Source organism: Aythya fuligula, chromosome 20 (genome assembly GCF_009819795.1).
Source record: "Aythya fuligula isolate bAytFul2 chromosome 20, bAytFul2.pri, whole genome shotgun sequence".
Taxonomy (NCBI): domain Eukaryota; kingdom Metazoa; phylum Chordata; class Aves; order Anseriformes; family Anatidae; genus Aythya; species Aythya fuligula.
The window spans coordinates 5185710-5203077 of NC_045578.1; the positions used below are offsets into that span (position 1 = coordinate 5185710).

At 58.1% G+C, this 17368-nt stretch overlaps 1 protein-coding gene across 1 annotated transcript; it reads left to right on the forward strand.

Annotated features, from left to right (window-relative positions):
- Positions 1-5675: 5675 nt before the first annotated feature.
- Positions 5676-17009, forward strand: MMP28 (matrix metallopeptidase 28). The gene is made up of 8 exons (XM_032201143.1): positions 5676-5765; positions 10733-10812; positions 11188-11336; positions 13495-13716; positions 14140-14385; positions 14737-14886; positions 15138-15305; positions 16501-17009. The coding sequence occupies exons 1-8, from the start codon at positions 5676-5678 to the stop codon at positions 16893-16895; spliced, it is 1500 nt and encodes a 499-aa protein (XP_032057034.1). The 3' UTR covers positions 16896-17009.
- The last annotated feature ends 359 nt before the right edge of the window (positions 17010-17368 follow it).

Here is a 17368-nt window from a genome sequence, read left to right on the forward strand (position 1 = left end):
AGTTACTTCAGTTGCATGTGCTTCTTTGCAAATTCCCTGCCTTCCTGTGGTCCTGACATACATGTAAGTAGTAAATAGGGACTTATTTGAAATGCCACTGCTTCTTTGACCTGAGCTCTGTGCTGTTGGCAAAAATCTGCAGTTAAGTCAGCGGCAAGCCTACCTGCTATCCATGCCCTCTATCCCAGACTTACAGACTTGTCCACTTCTCCTTTCTTATTTCCTTCTGAGGCTGAAGTCCCGTGTTGCCTGCACTTCTGCGACACGTGCTGTGATGTGCCCTGCAGCCTTCTTAAGGAGCAGGCAGATGGCAGTGTGCTCTTGTGCTGTCAGGAGCTCAGCGTGTCCAGGCAGTAACTCCTCAAACAAGGTGGGATGGCTTCAAAAAAAAAAAAAAAAAAAGGTACAGCGATACGTAACAAATTACCTTTTAATTGCTGCTTTTGATGTGTGGGTGATAGCAAACGAGTTGTGTGCAGCAGTTTCATCTCAGAGGAAAGATGTGGGCGAGGTCCAGATAGACACATTGCAAGCATTTGGGATTCAGCACTGAAGCCAAGGTTTGAAGAGGCAACGATTCTCATTCCTCCTCGTTCCAGGTCACTGCACATGCTGCGGAAGTGTGTTGGTGTGGTGGGAGTCAGTGAGAAGCTGCCACGGTCAGCTTGTGTCCAGCGCTGCCTTTTCAGCACAAGCATTTCGTTGAGAGCGAAAATCTGGTCGTGCAAAATTCCTGCGTGCAAAATACTACAAAAGCAAGTTTTCAGGGAGGGGGTGTAGTCGTAATCCAGGTAATTGGGCATACAGCTGCACAATTTCCATGCCCCCCTGACCACGTTTTTCAAAGCTTACAAAGAAATGAAGAAAAATAGCTTGTGTTAACATCTATAACCCAGCTCCCCAGCGTGGGGGTGCATTCATGGCCATGGTAACAGCTCAAATCAGCCATTACCCCTGGCTGTAGCTGTAATAACCGTGCTGAGCCTTTTTAAGGTTTATCCTGGAAAGCAGGGGTCTGGTCAGACGAGGCATTCATCACAAGCTCCGACCAGCTGGTTCTTAATACAGCAGAGTTTTAAGACACCTGTGTCCTAGTGACATTATGGCTGTCACCTTTGCCCCTTTGGGGAAAGTGATGTGGTTGGAAAAGCTGCTGCTTTTAATACTGGGGGCAACAGTTCTAGCTCCTTCTAGGACCTTCTCAGCCCCCAAGCTTGTTCCTCCCCCAGGCTAAGAGCACTTACGCCTTTAAGCAGTCACTCCCCAGCTGGGTTACCAAGTAGACCAGTATTCAAGTAAGCCCTGGGACTGCTGGAGCTGTCACCACCTTCACAGCTTTCCCAGCCTGGCAGTGATGCTGCAGGGTGTTTGTTTAGGATCTCTTCTGTGCTGGGGCAAGGCAACCTATGTTCTTGCATGCTTTTTAAGACCGTGAAAATAACTTCTTCACCAGCTGTTTTGTTTTACAGAAAACTTGCAAGTCAGGCAGGGAAACGGGGATACTCAGTTGCTGGCACATATGGTTTTCAGTTGCTTTTGGTGTAGAGAGAGTTAAATTAATTTGGAGAAGCCTGGGAAGATACGTTCTGTAAGAGACATAAACCCAGATGATGATTTAACCATGTCATGGCCTCCAGCTGTTTCTGCAAAGTCCTTTATAGCCCTGCAGTTTTTCTCAGCAACTACCTTAAGTTCAGCAGGGTAAGCTTTAATGAGGTTAAAAGAAAAGTAAAAAACTTAAAAGAAAAAAAATAATCAGTACTTAGTATCTTGAGGGTTGAATGAATCCTGGCTCTTCCTGACATGGTAACATCTGTTCTGGTGAAGCAGATCGCTCTGTGCTGCTATGCAAATAAAGTCTTCTACTAATGGCCAGTGCTTGATATCAAAAGGCTTTAGAGTTTTGTAGATGCTAGAATTGCTGCTTTTTTTTCTTCTTTAAACAGGTGAGGAAGGTATCTGCAAATGCGTAACTTTCTGGTTTTAGCAGACCAACAGCTGAACTGAAAATGAAAAGCAAATCTCACAAATCCTACTTAGAATTTCTCTCCAGTAGTTACTTGTCTAAAAAACAGGCTGTCCCCGCAGAGCAAACAGGCTCGGGCTGAGCTGGGAAAAGCTCTGTGCGGATTCCTCCATCTCTTTTATGATCTAGTTTCCTTTTTTTTTTTTAAGCAGCGAGGTTTTAGTTTTGGAAATCAGTACTGTATGGAATGCTGGCGGTTTATTTATAAAAAATACATCTTGCACTTGCCAAGCTCAACAATGACTTTATAGAGAAAAGCGTAGCGGGGGGATGCCAATGTAGAAGAAGCATATGATCATTACAGAGCTGAAATGCAACAAAAATAGCTAAACAATTTCAGAGAGAGCCAAATACGTTCAGAGCTGTCTCTGTATGGCCAAACCCACCTCGCCCCGAGAAGTAACACGACTTTGTGAGCTGCTCAAACTCCATGGGCCTGGAGAGCAGTGGGCTTCGGTACTTTGCCTGATCTAGAAATGAAAGTTTGGATTTCCAGGGAAGCAAAGAGCTCGTGAGACATTATCCACAGTAGATGGTGTTGCTAATGCTGCTGGAGAACTTGCTTTTGCAAAAGGGCTGAGAAGAGCCTGCTTTTCACAAAGTTTTCTGATATGTTGATGCCTGCTGAAGCACAGGTGACGTGCTGATCCCAAAGAGATGCACGTGGCTGCAGCAGTCCTCTGGGCAAAGAGCTGGTGGCATTCAGTCAAACTGCTCGCAGCAAAGGAAGCCCGACCCGTGCAGGTGTGTTTGTGGGACGGCAGCTGGTGTTCCCGAGCACGGAAGGGTTGTGCTGAGCAGCAGTGCCAGCTGCAGGGCTGGATGCGGCCCCCCTTCACCCCACCGGTTTCCCGGTAGCTCCACATGCTGCGGGTAAAGCCAAGGAAAGTATGTAGATTCTGCATTTTCCTTTTTTTTTCTTCTTTTTTTTCCCCTGTGATAAGCATCTGCTCCTGGCTGTCTTGAAGACAGGGTACGGGACTAGGCACGCTCTGTATCCTGCGCGTTAAAGGCACAGGAAGTCCTTAGACTTGCAAGAACTTACAGTGTGCAGATGAAGCACCCAAGAAAACTATCAAATTATCCAAGCAGAAGAGTTTTGCCCTTGTGGCAGGCTCACAGCTTTGTGAAGTCCTGTGCCTCTCGCAGGTTCGGGGTGCTGCCCTACCAGAGGCTACTTCCGTGGCCGTGCCCTGATGTGCTGCAGCGCTGAGCACCCCGCAGCAGCAGGATTTGCTACTAACATCCCCAAAAGTGGCATCCAGCAGCCCATCCTGCTGCTCTCCAGCTGCTGCTGAGCAGCAGATGTCTGAGCAACGACCGCTCTGCAGAGGAGGCAGCTGGAGCGGGTGAAATGGAGCAACGCGAACGCGCGCTTCGAGCGAAGCACTGGAAGTTTTAACTGGCAGCTCTTGTGCATCACATCCATCCCCTGTAGAAACTGCCAGAGGGGAGTAATGCTGTTGCTATTTGCTTATCAGTTATGGTAAACACTGAAGCTACCCAGAAATTTCACATGGCGCGGTGCTATTTCGTAACACCCGTTTCTGAGCTGCTCCAGCACTCACCTCCACCAGCAGCCAGTGGCGATGCCTGGGCTCAGCTCAGCGCCACAGCAGCCTCACAAATGAGCCCCTCAGCCATTAATGGTAAATAAGGAGCTTGGGAAAGGGGTTTGAAATCGAAGTAGCTGAGCAAATGAGCTGATCTTTTGTGTTAAATGCAAAGGAGAAGGCTGTGTGTTTAAAGACTCAAGAAATCTGCCCTGTTTAGGCAACCAGAGCTTGTTTGGATCTAGTGGTCATGCTCTTCTGAGAGCTTTTTAGTGAAACTTGGAGAGCTGTTTGCCAAGGCTTAACTCCAGGCTTTACTTCTGGAGTTTCAGTTTTACGGCAGAAGCTGTAAGGATTCAAGCTCTCTTCCAGCCCACTTCTGAGCTTCCACCAGATGCCGAAAGCTGTCCACCTTTCCACAAAGCAGACAGCTTTTCCGCTCCCGATGCCTCTCTCCTGAGCACAGCTGGATAAACATCTCTGTGCTGTGCACCGGGACCTGCTGAGACCTGCGACTCGGCACCCAGCGCCCCAGGGCCGAATTCTTCCCCGTCTGGGTGCCACATCGGGTACGGAGCGAGGCGGCAGCGTCACACAGCACCAGGTCGGGGAGATGGGATGCAGGTGCCCCCCAGTCCCTTCCCTGCCTTACACCGAGCAGAGATGGAGCTTCCTGCTGCTGCTGGGCCTGAGCCAGGCACTTTCTCGTCGCCCATATTCTTAAGGGGAACAGCAGATGGATCGGTTGCTTCCTAGAGACGAACCAAACACGGATGCGTTTGCAGACAGGGCCGTTCTTGTTTTGAAAGGAAGCGCGGCTCTGACCTGCGCAAGCGCTCCTTATCGCCCCGCTGCCCTCCCTGTCTGCCAGCCCTGCCTTGCTGCCAGCCTCTCCATGCCCTGCTTCCTTATTTCACCCCATATTTTGCCCCGTGATGCTGATCCCCTTCTCGAAACCCCATGTCCCGAAAAGCCTCCCTTTGCTGCTCTGGGCCCGGTGAGAGGCCGCGTGCTGCGGGCTCCCTGCGGCTCTCCTCAGGCTGCACTCCGCAGATGCTGCAGGAGCTGCGGGGCTTGGCATGCTTCAAAAGAAGAGGAAGAGGCCCGGCAGCTTTCAAATAGGTGTGTGGTTGAAGCTGGCATGAAAACAAAAGCAGATATAAGTCACATCCTATTATTTTTTTTACTGATCCAGAGCACAATCAAAACATCCTTTCGCTTTAGTCATATTAAAACAGAATAGTCAAACAAAATACTGCGGGGAGTAAACAGAGCTGTTAACTTGTCGTCGCTGGGAACCGCCGGGCTCTGGCGGAGAATCCCCAAAGAGGGATGGATGTGGGGGAACCAGACGAGAGGAGCAGAGCCTGCAGCAACTCGGGCTGTGCTCAGGTCGGGTGTTAGGGCCTGGCCACCATTTTGTGTGGCTTGAGGCCATGGGGGTCACTTTGGCCAAAATTGGCACCAGTGTGTGTCCCGTTCTGCACCAGGGAGGCCAAGGAGAAGGATCCGGCCTTGGTGGAGAGAGCTGGGTGTGGGGTGAGGCTATGGGGCAGCTCTCCCTGCCCTACACCCCGTGGCACAGCGTGGAGATGGGGCTGGAGACCCCCATGGGAGCGGGTCCCCTGCCTTGACCGAAGGGGAGCCAGGCTGGGAGGGTGTGAGGGGAACAAACGGGCATTGATGTGAAGGGGGGAGCAGTGCCAGTGCCTTAGAGGTGCCCTTAGAGCCCCCCAGTGCCCCCCAAACACAGGCACGACCCCTGCCCTAGGCTGATTTCTAAAATTTCGGTGGTGACGGCTCGCCCCCCTCAGCCCCACACCCTGCGGCGTGAGGGGGTCCGGAGGTTCGGGGGGGGTCTCTTTGTGGTCCCCACGGCTTGGGTGATTACAGGAGGGATGAAGGAGACGAGGGGGGACCCCGGGGGAGGTAGGAGGGAGGGGGGGGGGTGTGCGGAGGAGCCCAGCCCTGCGGGCGGGGCGGGCCGGGGCCGCCCCCGGGGCCGGGCCGGGGAGAAGCGGAGCCGGGACCGGCACCGGGGGAGAAGCAGCGGCGGCGGCACGGGCAGGAGCAGGGACAGGAGAAGGGGCACGGCCATGGCCGTGGTGCTGAGGGCAGTGCTGCTGCTGGGGCTGCTGGCGGCCGGGAGGGCGGCGGTGGGAGGCAGCCGGCGGCGGCAGGCGGAGGTAGGGCGGCGGCGGCGGCCGGGGGGGGGTCCGGGGGGTCCGGGCTGGGGCTGCTGGAGCTGGGGCTGGGGGCTGGGGGCTGGGGGCTGCTTCGGCTCCAGGGAGGCTGGATGGGGGTGGAGAGTGTGTGTGTGGGGTCTTTGGGGGGTGTTTGGGTCCCTCATGGTGTCCCCTTGGGGTTGGGGGGTTTCAGCCTTGGGGTGCTGGCTCGTGGTCCCTGCTGCACGGACATCCTAAAGCTGGTGAAGCTCTGCCTGAAGGGAGTGAAACCAGCTCTGAAAACCCCACAGATTGTAAGGCCAGGGCTGACAGACCCTCACCCGCGGTGTCTGGAGGCTTGGGGAGCTGCCCCAGTGCCTCTGTGCCCCGCAGCGATGCGAGGTGCCCCCGGGATAAACCTGCTGGGTAAATAAACGCCTGGAGGCTGGGGTAAGGAAGCTTGGCCAAATCCATGGAGCTGTTCAGCCGGCTTGTCAGTGGAAGCCGAAATTCTCGTGTAACATCAGACTTCACTTCTAAAGTTATTTCTCTCTCTCTCTCTCTTTTTTTTTTTTTTTAAATAGCTTTTAAAATAGCCCATGCTAGCAACAATGGGCTGTGTGAACTTAGATGCGAACGTCTGAGAAAGCGTCCAGTTGGGTTAAGTTCCTGGCTCGTGCCCTTGTTTTCATTGCATTTGTTACGATGGCAGCTTAAAAAAAAAAAAATAGCTTGGATATTTAATTCGAAGCACATTTATATTAAACCGTCTCGTTATGTGCAGACTGCAGACAGGAGGAGGTCCGGTGCTGGACAGCACGTAGCTCGGCAGACCTGGCTCGTGCGGGAGCACTGCTGGGATGGGGAGGCAGCAGGTACGCGGTGCCCGAGCTGCTCCCATGCCAGAGGGCTTTAAAAGACACGGGGTTTGTGTGTGTGTGTGTGCTGGCCTGGCACAGAGCAAAGCGTGTGTCCCTGTGGTTTTGGTGCCAAGGGCGATGAAGTCCCTGCAAGGATTGTGTTTGAAGGTACAGGTGTGTGGTGGCCGGAGGAAAAATCGGTGTGAAATTTGAGAAAAGTGGGGAATGGAAATGGAGAGCGAGAAGGGACTGGGGCGTTCTCCTTTCTGGTTTTTATTTTGATTTTTTTTTTATCCTTTCTCCTTCCCTGTGTGGTGTTGCAGTGGCACAGCCTCGGGCTCTCCCCTCCACCTCAGCAAACCTATAGCTCACTTTCTGTGTTGGCATCTGGACAAGCTCTTCCATGGCATGGGTGCGGAGGTGGGATGCTCCTGAAAGGGGCACCTCGCGTTTTCCTTCTGATTGACATAAGGGAAAGAAAAACCTCCCCAGAGTGGTCCCACTATGGCCTCGGCACGTTTCCACCTTCAGCAGTGCAAACAGAGGAGCGGAGGGGTTCTCCTGGCGCTGCCCTCACGGCACGGTGCGGTGTGAGCGTGCCGCACTCCTGCTCCCTGTTTCCACCCTGGTGGTGGCAAAGACCAAATGTCTTCTTTCCTTTCTCTCTCGTTGTTCCCTCAGACAGGAGAGCACAACCAGTCTGCGTGCTCAGACTGGTTTGTCAGCCGCTCTGCTCTTTGCCTTCGGAAAAACTTCCCCGAGCACTTTGGGTCATTTTCCGTCAGCTTCTGTGCCGTGGCGTGTTTCAGCCCCCGGTGCTTGTTTTCTCTTAGGTGATGCAATATTTCATCCTCCTGTCCCACAGCATCCCTGCTGCACGGTGGGCACGCTCGGTGCTCAGCAGCCCAAGCAGCCGGTTGTTTGGTGCACCCCTGCTGCACCACTCGAGGAGGGCAAGTGTGAAGGAAGAGTAAGGGAGCGTAAAACCCACCGGACACGGCATTCCCCAGCTCCACATCTTCAGGGGAAAGAAGATAATTCCCTGCTAAAGCAGGTTTTAAGGGTGTGGGTGGGAGAAGAGATGCCTTTGGGGCCGGATCAGGCACAGCAGGGAGCGTGACAGCAGCAGGGCTGGGGGTTTCATCAGCCCCTCGTCGACGTACGGGGTTAGCTGGTGTGGTCGCCGCCTCCCACCCTTTCTATGGCAGGCAAGCCAAGCTCTGTGCTTGCTAATTTCCCTTCTTGTGTGTCTCTGTACGTATGCGTGTATAATATTTACACATCCACTTAAACAAAAGAGACGCGAGGGCTCTGCCTAAGGGGCTGCGAACGCAGACAGGAATGCGGCGAGAGAGAGCGGCGAGAGATGAAGGCTGCAGCATCCCGGCAGGCAGCGACCTGCGGGCGCTCCTGCCAAAACCTGCTCGTGCTGCAGCCTCCCGGGGCCGGGCCCCATCGTGTCTGCATTGGGGGAACCGAGGGAGAGCTTCGTGGTGATGCCTGGTGGTGAAATGCTACGGGATGGAGCTGGGGATGCTCAGCCTGGGCTGGGATCGCAGCATCCCTCGCTGGGATGCTGCTGGCTTCGCCACGTGGCCAATGTCCTCCAAAAGCGAGGCACAAAATGTTAGCCATCCGCTTCGGACACCGGTCTGTGCTCAGGGGAACGGAGGGGAAAGAGGGGCTTTGTGTCCAGGTGCAGCAGAAGGGACCGCAGGCAGCATGAGCTGCCTGCCAGGCAGGGGGAGAGGCTTGTCCGTGCGTTTCTGGTACTTAAACGGTGGAAACGGGCCAGAAATGTGTCCGGAGGGGGGGCGGGACAGGAGCCTGCTGTCTCTGAGCTGTTGTTATCCCGGTTCCGAGGAGGGAGGTCTGCTTGTGCGTGCTGTTGGCCGGCTTCCACCTGGGGTGCCTGCGGTCGAGGGCAAGGTGTTTCCTTGGCTGCAGCCCTCGGCAGAGCCCATTCCCAGGGCTGTAAGCAGCCCCCGTGGAGAGCCAGGGGCCGGGGAGGGCCCCTCCATCTCCTGCAGACCCGAGGCTCCGCTGCCTCCCGGGCAGCCAGACCTTTCCTCTTCTTGTTTCCCTCCCCGCGTGCGGAGGGGGAGCCGGGCATATTTCACGGGAATGCTCAGCCCTTGGCTTCCTGCTGTTTTTCTTCTCCCATTGTATGGAGAGGAGCCCTTCCCCGTCGGGGCAGGAGGGAGAGGGTTTTGCCGGGGCTGAGCATCGCGGCTGCTGGCTCAGCACCAGGGCCACAGGAGCTGCCGGGGGGGCTCTGAGCACTGCTTGGGGCGAGGGGTGCTGAGACACGGGGCTCTGCGGTTCCTCTGTCACCCCCAGGAGTCCCTGCTCCAGGGGACTTTGTATTCCTCCTTTACACAGTGTGAGGTCGGTGCATCCCTTTCCTTTAGCTCTTTCCAGGTCTGATATCACCGGGGGATAACAGTAACCACTTATCTTGAGCCTGCACACCTCTGCATCCCAGGAGCCAGGTGTTAGGTGGAAGAAAACATGGTAAAATGATGGTGCACGAGAACCTGAGCATGAAACGGTCCCGAAACTGCAGGGAAATGGCCCGCTTTGGGCTGAGTTTCTCACCCAAGGAAATGGGGATGGTAACAGCAGCGAGCGGCTCGGTGCCGTCACAGCACAGCTGCTGGGCTGCGTTCCTGCCCCGCGCCCTGACTCGGCCAGATGGGTTTTCATGAGATCATGGCGGGGAAAAACCATTTTCATGCTTCAAGGATGGGATTGTGTTAGGTTACAGGAGGGGAGACAGCTCGGACGTGTTGTGCTGAGGGAAAGAAGAGCTGTGGGAGGAGAGGCTGACACCACGGTGGGCTTTTGAGACCCGGGACTTTTCCTCCTGCTCCACAGCCCTCAGTTGCCAGCAGCGGTGCGACCTTTCGGGGTTATCACTGTGCGTCCATGGGTGTAGCTGGTGGTTTGCTAATTCTGGAGGGGAATGCTGTAAAAACCCAGCCCCAGAGAGAAGAGCAGACGTCTCTGCCCCTCCAGACATCGCTGAGCACCCAGCACTCTTCCTCCTGCCTCTGTCCTGCCACGGCACGGGCTGGGAGGAGGCGTTCAAAGCAGGCAGCCCTGCTGCCCCGTGCTGCCGGCGTGAAGGAAGCAGCAGAGCCACTTTCCCTTTTCATCCCCAGCCCTTTTCATTCCTCCTTCCCCTAGCCCCGGCGCTAACAGGATGCGGGGAGGCGGGTTGGTCTGCAGCAAACGTCCCCGGTGGGATGGGGAAGACGGGCGTGGAGCATTCCTGGGAATATTGCTGCTAAACTCCTCAGCAAGCCGGGGGCAGCGGGGGCAGCCACTTGTTTTCTTTGAAATGCAGTTTATGTGTTGGAGCAAGTTCAGACCGACAATCTCCGTCCATTTCAGTGGACGATAAGGAGAAGAATGGTTTGGCAGAGCCCATCGCGCCCCGTGTGTGTCTGCTGCTCAGCAGCACATCCTGCCCCGGCCGGGGAGAGGCTGCAGCCTTTTGGGGACAGCCTCGGGGCCTCACCCTGCCCGACCCGGCCCTGGTGACCTGGTGAAATCCACAGAAATCCCTGATTATAATCCGTGTGTTGAGCTGCTGGTTGTTAGAGATAGGCAAGCGGTTTTGCTAACCCCGTTGCAGCAGGTTTGAATCCATGGCAGCAATGTTCCCTGCCATGTCTGCGTCGGGTCATTGCCAAAAAACCCAAGAGCCGTCAAAAATGAGTGAAAAGCACAGAAAGCTGTCTGAGCGCTGCCGTGCGCACGTGTGCTCATGTCGTGGGAATCACAAAAGTCTAACGAAGCAACAGCCAGGAATTTCTGCCCAGCCCTGGGTTTGCCACGCTCTTTCCCACTGAATCTTTATCCTCCTCCCTCACACACCCTGAGCTGCTCCTCTAATTTCAGGTTGGAAATTGGGAGATGTTTCTTCTCAGAAAGAGCAGTCAGGCATTGGGACGGGGAGATGGTGGAGTCACCGTCCCTGGGGGTGTTCAAGGGAAGGTTGGACGTGGTGCTTGTGGACATGGTTCAGTGGGTGACATTGGTGGAAGGGGACGGTTGGACCAGATATCAGGGAGCTCTTTTCCAACCCCAATAACTCTGTGATCCTTCTGTGTCTCCCCGCAGCAATTCCTGCAGAAGTACGGCTACCTGGGAGCAGCACGCCCCAGCCCGCACAGCCCCGTGGAGTTCACGGCGGCGCTGAGGTAGGAGCCTTTTGTTTTACCACCAGCATTCTGCAGCACTGCTCCGCGGGGTGCTCTGTGCCGCTCGGGGCTCGCCTGCTGTCAGAGCCAAACCCACGAGCGGCCCTTCGGAGGAGCACCGCTGGCTGGCAGCCTCACGGCGCTGCGTTATTTGCCTTTTATGGCCTGCTGTCCCCGCTGCAATAATATCTGCAGCGAGGCCGAGGATCTGGCCGGCTGGAAGAGCTCAGAGGGTTTGGGATTGGCAGTGCCTGGCGTTATCTCCCGGTGCTCTTCTGCCAGCGGGGTGCGAAGCTCGCGGGGCAGAGCCTGGTGCGGAACCCGGGGCGCTGCTGTTTTAAAATACGGGGTGCTGACATCTCCCTTCCTTTGCAGGGATTTCCAGCGGGTGAGCCACCTCCCACCCAGCGGGGTCCTGGACGCCCCCACACTGCGGCAGATGGGCCGGCCACGGTGCGGCACGGGTGATGGGGAGAGCTGGGGTCACCCCGCCGCGCTGCGGCACCGGCGCTCGGCACAGCACGGTGAGTGTTGGCATCCCGCAGGGCCTGGGCTCGGGGAGTCTGCCTCGAGGGTGGTGGTGGAAAGGGGAGCAAGGCCCACTCGTGGGGAAGCTCAGCAATTCGGGAGGCAGAGCTTGATGGCTCTGCGGTGCCTCCAGGTCACCCTGACCCCGGTGGCACAGTGCAGAGGATCAGGACTGACACGGGGCAAAGGCACACGAGGTCTGGCTCTGCTTCCAGCGGATTTTCTTGCTCATGGGTCTCCAGGATTGGGCCTCTTGCCTCCCGTGAGCTCTTGTGGATGAATAGCCTGATTCCTAGAGAGCGGGAGGGCTGGGACCAGCTGTGCGTGGGACATGGGAAAAATGAGGGTGAGATTAAGGCAGGGCTCAGCGCCGTGCCAAGCTGCCTCTGCATCTGGCACAGCTGGTGCTGGGGGACGGACCCAGGGGGACAGACCCAGGGGACAGCCTGGTGCTCCCTGTGCCTCTGGATTTCCATCCAAATCCCTGACACACGGGATGTGATTGTGGGCAGGGAGACCACAGCAAGTAAGCTGGAGGCAGAGCAGGAGCGGGGCCAGCAGCCCCTGCCCCAAAAGGCTCCTTGACAGGGTGGCAAGAGGCACGGAGCAGCACCACATCTGTGCCGGCGGGGCGGAGGGGAGGCCGGGGAGCCCGGCGCCGGGCAGGAAGGCTGGAGGCTTTGTGCTAAGCTGGCTGTTTATCCGACCAGGGGCAGGAAGCCGCCGCGGCTGAGCCAGCAAAGCGCTTTGTGAGCCAGCCCGCTGCCAGCCGCGCCGGGACCCTCGGCCAGGTCACCGGCACCGCCGCCACGCGTCCGGCACCCTGCCGGGCTCGGACACCCCGGTGCCGTAGCAAAAGCCAGGGCTTTGTTCTGGCTGCCTTGCCGGGCTGTGAAAGCCTCCAGAGCTGGCGGGGAGCTGCTGGGATGGGGCCAGGGGAAGTCCCTGCTCGAAGGTCTGGGGGGGCTGCCCGTGGAGGGACAGGCAGGCAGGACGTCCAGGTGCTGTCTCCGAGCTGCCACCATCCAGGGAGGTGTCCAGCCCCTGCCACGTGGGGTCTGTCCCAGCTTAAAGCTCAGCCCCATCCTTTTTGGGATGGAGGTGCCGTGCCTCTAACAAGCAGTTCTTCTGGACCACAGAAGGGGACGCTGGCAGGGGACTGCCAGAGCTGCCCCCGGGTGTCTGCAGAGCGCTGTGAAACCCCATCCTTTGGCTTCCCCACACGTCTGGAGCAGGCACAGGTGCTGGAGGTCTGTCGCTGCTCCCACGCCTCGGCACCAGCTCTGGCACCCCCGTATTCCCAGCGTGGCCCCGCAGCTTCTCTCCCACTCCTGCACGCCCCCGGCCAGATGTGAGCCCCCCCAGCCCAGCTGCTGGAGGTCCTGGGGGGGCAGGATGCTGCACGGCAGCTGCAGGAATGTGCCTCTGCCCTGATGCATGGTCAGAGGATGGTGGGAGGCTTACAGTGGTCTCATGGCTGCGTTCCCTTTGTCATTGTCACCGTCCCCCCAGGAGCATCAAGGCTCTGTCTCCCCTGAGATACTCCTAGGGAAGCCCTGAGCAGCAAGAGCTTCAGTGCAGGGAAAATGGTCCTTTGAAAGGAGATGGTGAGCAAAGGTTTGGGGGTGTCCCTGGGTGGGATTCAGGCAAAGTTTTTTGCAGGAAACGGAGTGGCCAAGGTGCCTTTAGGAACAGGGAAAATACAGAAATACAGCGCTGTCTTCTGGAGGGCTGGCCTGGCTTCCCTTGCCTTAACTCAATACTCAGTGTTAAAATGGCATGTGCAAAGGGAAAAGAAAGGAGATTTCCCTAAAAAACAAAACAAAACAAAATCGAAATGCACAGGCCGTTCATGGAGGGAGCTCAGGGAAGCAGGGAAGAGCTGCTGCTGGCCAGGGAGATCTGTACACGGACACCTCATTTCCCCCTGGGTTTCAGCATCCGCCCTATCCTTTTCCCCTTTCCCCTCCTGTTTTCAGAGGTTCATTTGCTTTGCCTCCCTGAAAGCCCATCCTTGGGCTGCCTCTTCTGGGCGTGAAGCTGGGCAGGGGCTGGATTTGGCCCTGGGAAGCACAACAAGGCGAGGGCAGGGGGATCAAACCGGGTGGCCCAGCTCCTCCCGTGGCGCTGAGCCCGTCCCGTCCCGTCCCACAGGCAGCAAGTGGCACAAGCGGCACCTGACGTACCGGGTGGTGAACTGGCCGCCATACCTGCCGCAGCACGAGGTGCGCCTGGCCGTCCGGGCCGCCTTCGAGCTCTGGAGCAACGTTTCCTCGCTCGTCTTTTGGGAAGCGCGCGACGGCCCGGCCGACATCCGCCTCACCTTCTTCCACGGGGACCACAACGACGGGCTCAGCAACGCCTTCGATGGGCCAGGTGCTGGTCGCTCCCCCCTCGTAAGCTTCTCTTTTACAACGGGGGCTCTTCCCGGGGCTGGGGGGAGGCCAGGTTTGTTCCCCCAGGCCCTCTTACCGAGGTGCCCACGCTGTGAGCGATGGGGATGGAGGGTCCTGAGTCCTGGCCCCAGAGTTTGGGAGCTCCCAGGTTGGGATGCTCGTGGTGGGCTCATGCTGGTGGCCTCCAAGCAGCCTTCCCTGCCATGACGCCATCCTGCAGGCACAACTGGTTTGGGTTTTGTGGGTGCACAAATAGCCACGGGAAGCTGGTTTTCCTTTGGGAACCCTGCTGCCGGGCCAAAATCGGTGCCTATTTAAGCACTCCCATGCCCCCCCTGCCCTGGGCTCACACCGAGGGCTGCGTGCTGCCCCCACAGCCCCCTGACGTCCCTCCCGTCCCCAGGAGGTGCCCTGGCCCACGCCTTCTTCCCCCGCCGTGGAGAAGCCCACTTCGACAGCGCCGAGCGCTGGTCCCTGCGCAGCGGCAAGGGGCGCAACCTCTTCGTGGTGGTGGCGCACGAGGTCGGCCACACGCTGGGGCTGGAGCACTCCCCCGCCCGGAGCGCCCTCATGTCCCCCTACTACAAGAAGCTCAGCAAGGACTTCGTCCTCAGCTGGGATGACATCTTGGCCATCCAGAACTTGTACGGTGAGCATCGCTTCCCCAAAACGTCGGTTGCTCCTGGGGATGTTCCTTGGGGTGGAGAGGGAGGAGCAGGATGGCAGCAGGTCCGTGCAGGGGGTGAGGGCTCCGTGCATGGTGGGGATGGGTCCTGTCCCTTCACGGCTGCTGCAAGGAGGGCAGGATGGGTACTGAATGCTCCAGGGAGAAGCCAGTGTGTAATTTTTTGGGGTACCAAGGGGTCTTTGCCACCATTACGGAGGGTGATAGGAGCCAGGCTGTGTGACACGGAGCACCTGGTGCCCTCTGATGGCTCGCCAGCCTTGTGAGCAACCTGCTTCTGTGCCCTGCTCCATGATTCACCCTGCTCCATCCCAGGGAAGCCCTCCAGGGGCTCAGCCATCCAGCTGCCGGGAAGGGTCTTCACTCACTTCCAGGACTGGAGCGGGGACCTGTACGGCGGGGACCGGCAGCGGCAGGGTGCCAGCACCTATTACTGCCACTCCTTCTTCGACGCTGTGACTGCTGGTGGGTGTTTGTGAGCCCTATCCCAAAACCCCACATCACTCCAATGACATTTCCCCACACTGATAAGCCCACAGGGTGGGACAGGAGGGTTTGTATGATCCTCAGCCCTCTGAGGGCACCACCGACACAACAGGGCTGGGGGTGGTGGCGGTGATGAGAGGCGATGAGGAACGCGATGGGCAGCAGGCTGGGGCCAAATTTGGGATTTTGGCACCGTGTTTCTTGCCCTCACGGCCCCCTTTGCCCAGCAGATGTGGACCACAACCTGTACATCTTCAAGGGCGGCCACTTCTGGGTGGTGCCAGCCAGCGGCAACGCCAGCCAGCCCCAGCCCCTGCACGCCCGCTGGCCCGGCCTCCCCGCCGGCATCGACGCCTGCGCCTGCTCCCCGCTCAGCCACAGCTTCTACTTCTTCAAAGGTCAGTGAGGCGCGGGCTGTGGCCGGTGTCTGTCCGTCCTGTGCTGCTCTGTCCATCCGGGTCTGCCCCTGCACCCCCAGCCTGGTGTGGTGCCGAGGTGCTGGGTGTCGCTGGGTGCTGTGGGTGCCGGCTCCTGGGTGCTGTGCTGGTCGTAGATTAACCATGCATCACCCACAGCCTGTGCTGCCACCCCGTGCCTCAGTTTCCCCCTCTGGAGAGCAGCATTTGCACAGGTTTAAAAATCAAAGCAGATGCATTTTGGGGAGAAAATGCTCTCTGGAGATGCACAGCTGCTGGCAGCTGGATGAGCACCGTGTTACGGTGCCCGTAATTTGTGCCCTGTTCCTGGTGCCTTGCTGCCATCTGCAAGCTGCCGGTGGTGGCACAGCTGGCGGGGCAGAGGAAGGTCAGCCCAGGCAGCCAGGACACCGGGGTCAGCCCGAGCTTTTCATGGAAACCACTCGCCAGCCCGTCAGAAAGGGGGCTTTGTTGCTCCGGCTGGGGGAGAGCCAAAAGCCCCCATCCGCGGGGCCTGACCCGGCACGGCCTGTGAGCAGAAAGGGGCTTTTGTTTGGGGCAGAGCAGTGCCACAGCTCCTCGGGGAGGCCGGGCGCCAGGGCTGGCCCCAATCCCTCTGGCTGCAGCGGGGGTTTTGGCTGTCCCAGCCCAGGAGGGACGTGGGGCTGTCTGTCCTGCTGTGCAGGAGCAGGAGGGAGGTTTGCACCGGGGTTAGGGCACAGCGTGGTGGCCCTGCTGTGTTCCCAGCTGTCCCTTTAGCCCCCTGAGTGACCTTGCCTCAGTTTCCCCACCCCGCTGCCTGTGGCAGCAGGAGGGAGGTGTCCTGGCTGGGATGGGATGGAGGGGGCACAGGGCAGGAGAAACCTGGAGCCTCTCCCGAACCCTTGGACAAAACCCTTCATCCCCATCCCTCCCTCCAGCACGAGGGCAGCAGCACAGCACAACAACTTCAGCCCTGCGAGCCCCATTTCCCCCCCCCAACCACATCTTCATGCTCCGGGGGCTGCTTCTTCCCAGCCTGGTCCATGGGGAAGCCCAACAGGGACGTGCCCGTGGTGGTGCCAGCCGTGTCACCGGGGCGCTGGGTGGCCCCTCTGTGGCCGAGACAGACGGATCAGCCCCCGGCGTGTCCCCCTCACCACATTTTGTGCTCTTCCCCCTCTCCCCTCTCTTCCAGGCGGCCGATGCTGGCGCTACCAAGGCTCCACCCTGCTGCCAGGCTTCCCCCAAAAGTGCAGCGCCCGCGGCCTCCCCCGGCACCCCGACACGGCCCTCTACTTCCAGCGGCTCCGGCGCCTGGTGCTCTTCAAGGGCGCCAAGTACTTCGTGGCGAGCGAGGAGAGCCTCGCCCTGGAGCCCTACTACCCCCGCAGCCTGCGGGACTGGGACGGCGTCCCCCCCGGCACCACGGGGGCCCTGGCGCGCCGCGACGGCTCCGTCTACTTCTTTCGGGACGAGCGGTACTGGCGCTTCGACCAGGCCAAGCTGCGGGTGGTGGCCACGGGCAAGTGGGCCACGCAGCTGCCGTGGATGGGCTGCTGGGATGCCAACGGCGGGCAGGCCCTCTTCTGAGCCCTGCCGCCGCCGCCGAGCATCGTTCCCGAGTGTGCTGGGATGAAACGGGGGCTGAGCCCCATCTCGGTCCTCAGCGTGGGCCCTGCTGTCTCAGGACAGCTCTCGGGGTCCCGAAGCGGCGTCCCCGAGCTGCGGGGATGTGGCTGGGACCAGGCAGCCTCCAGCCCAGCAGGGCCGACCTCGCCAGGTGGGCTGTGATGCTGGGGAGGAGGCGTTTCTTTAAAAAAAAAAAAAAAAAGGAAAAGCCCATGGGAAAACATGGAGACTGCAATTGTGCCCATTTCTGATGACTTTCAGGATTGTTTCATGCCTTTCTTCCAAGCCAGGACTTGTTTTTTGCTACTTTATTTGTTGTTTTCTTGGGATCAGGCAGAGAAGTGCCTTGCCCATGGGTGCTGTAGCACTTGGGTGTTTTTTAAACAAGTGACTGAGAATGTTTTCCTGTTAAAACAAGAAGAAAAGAGACATTT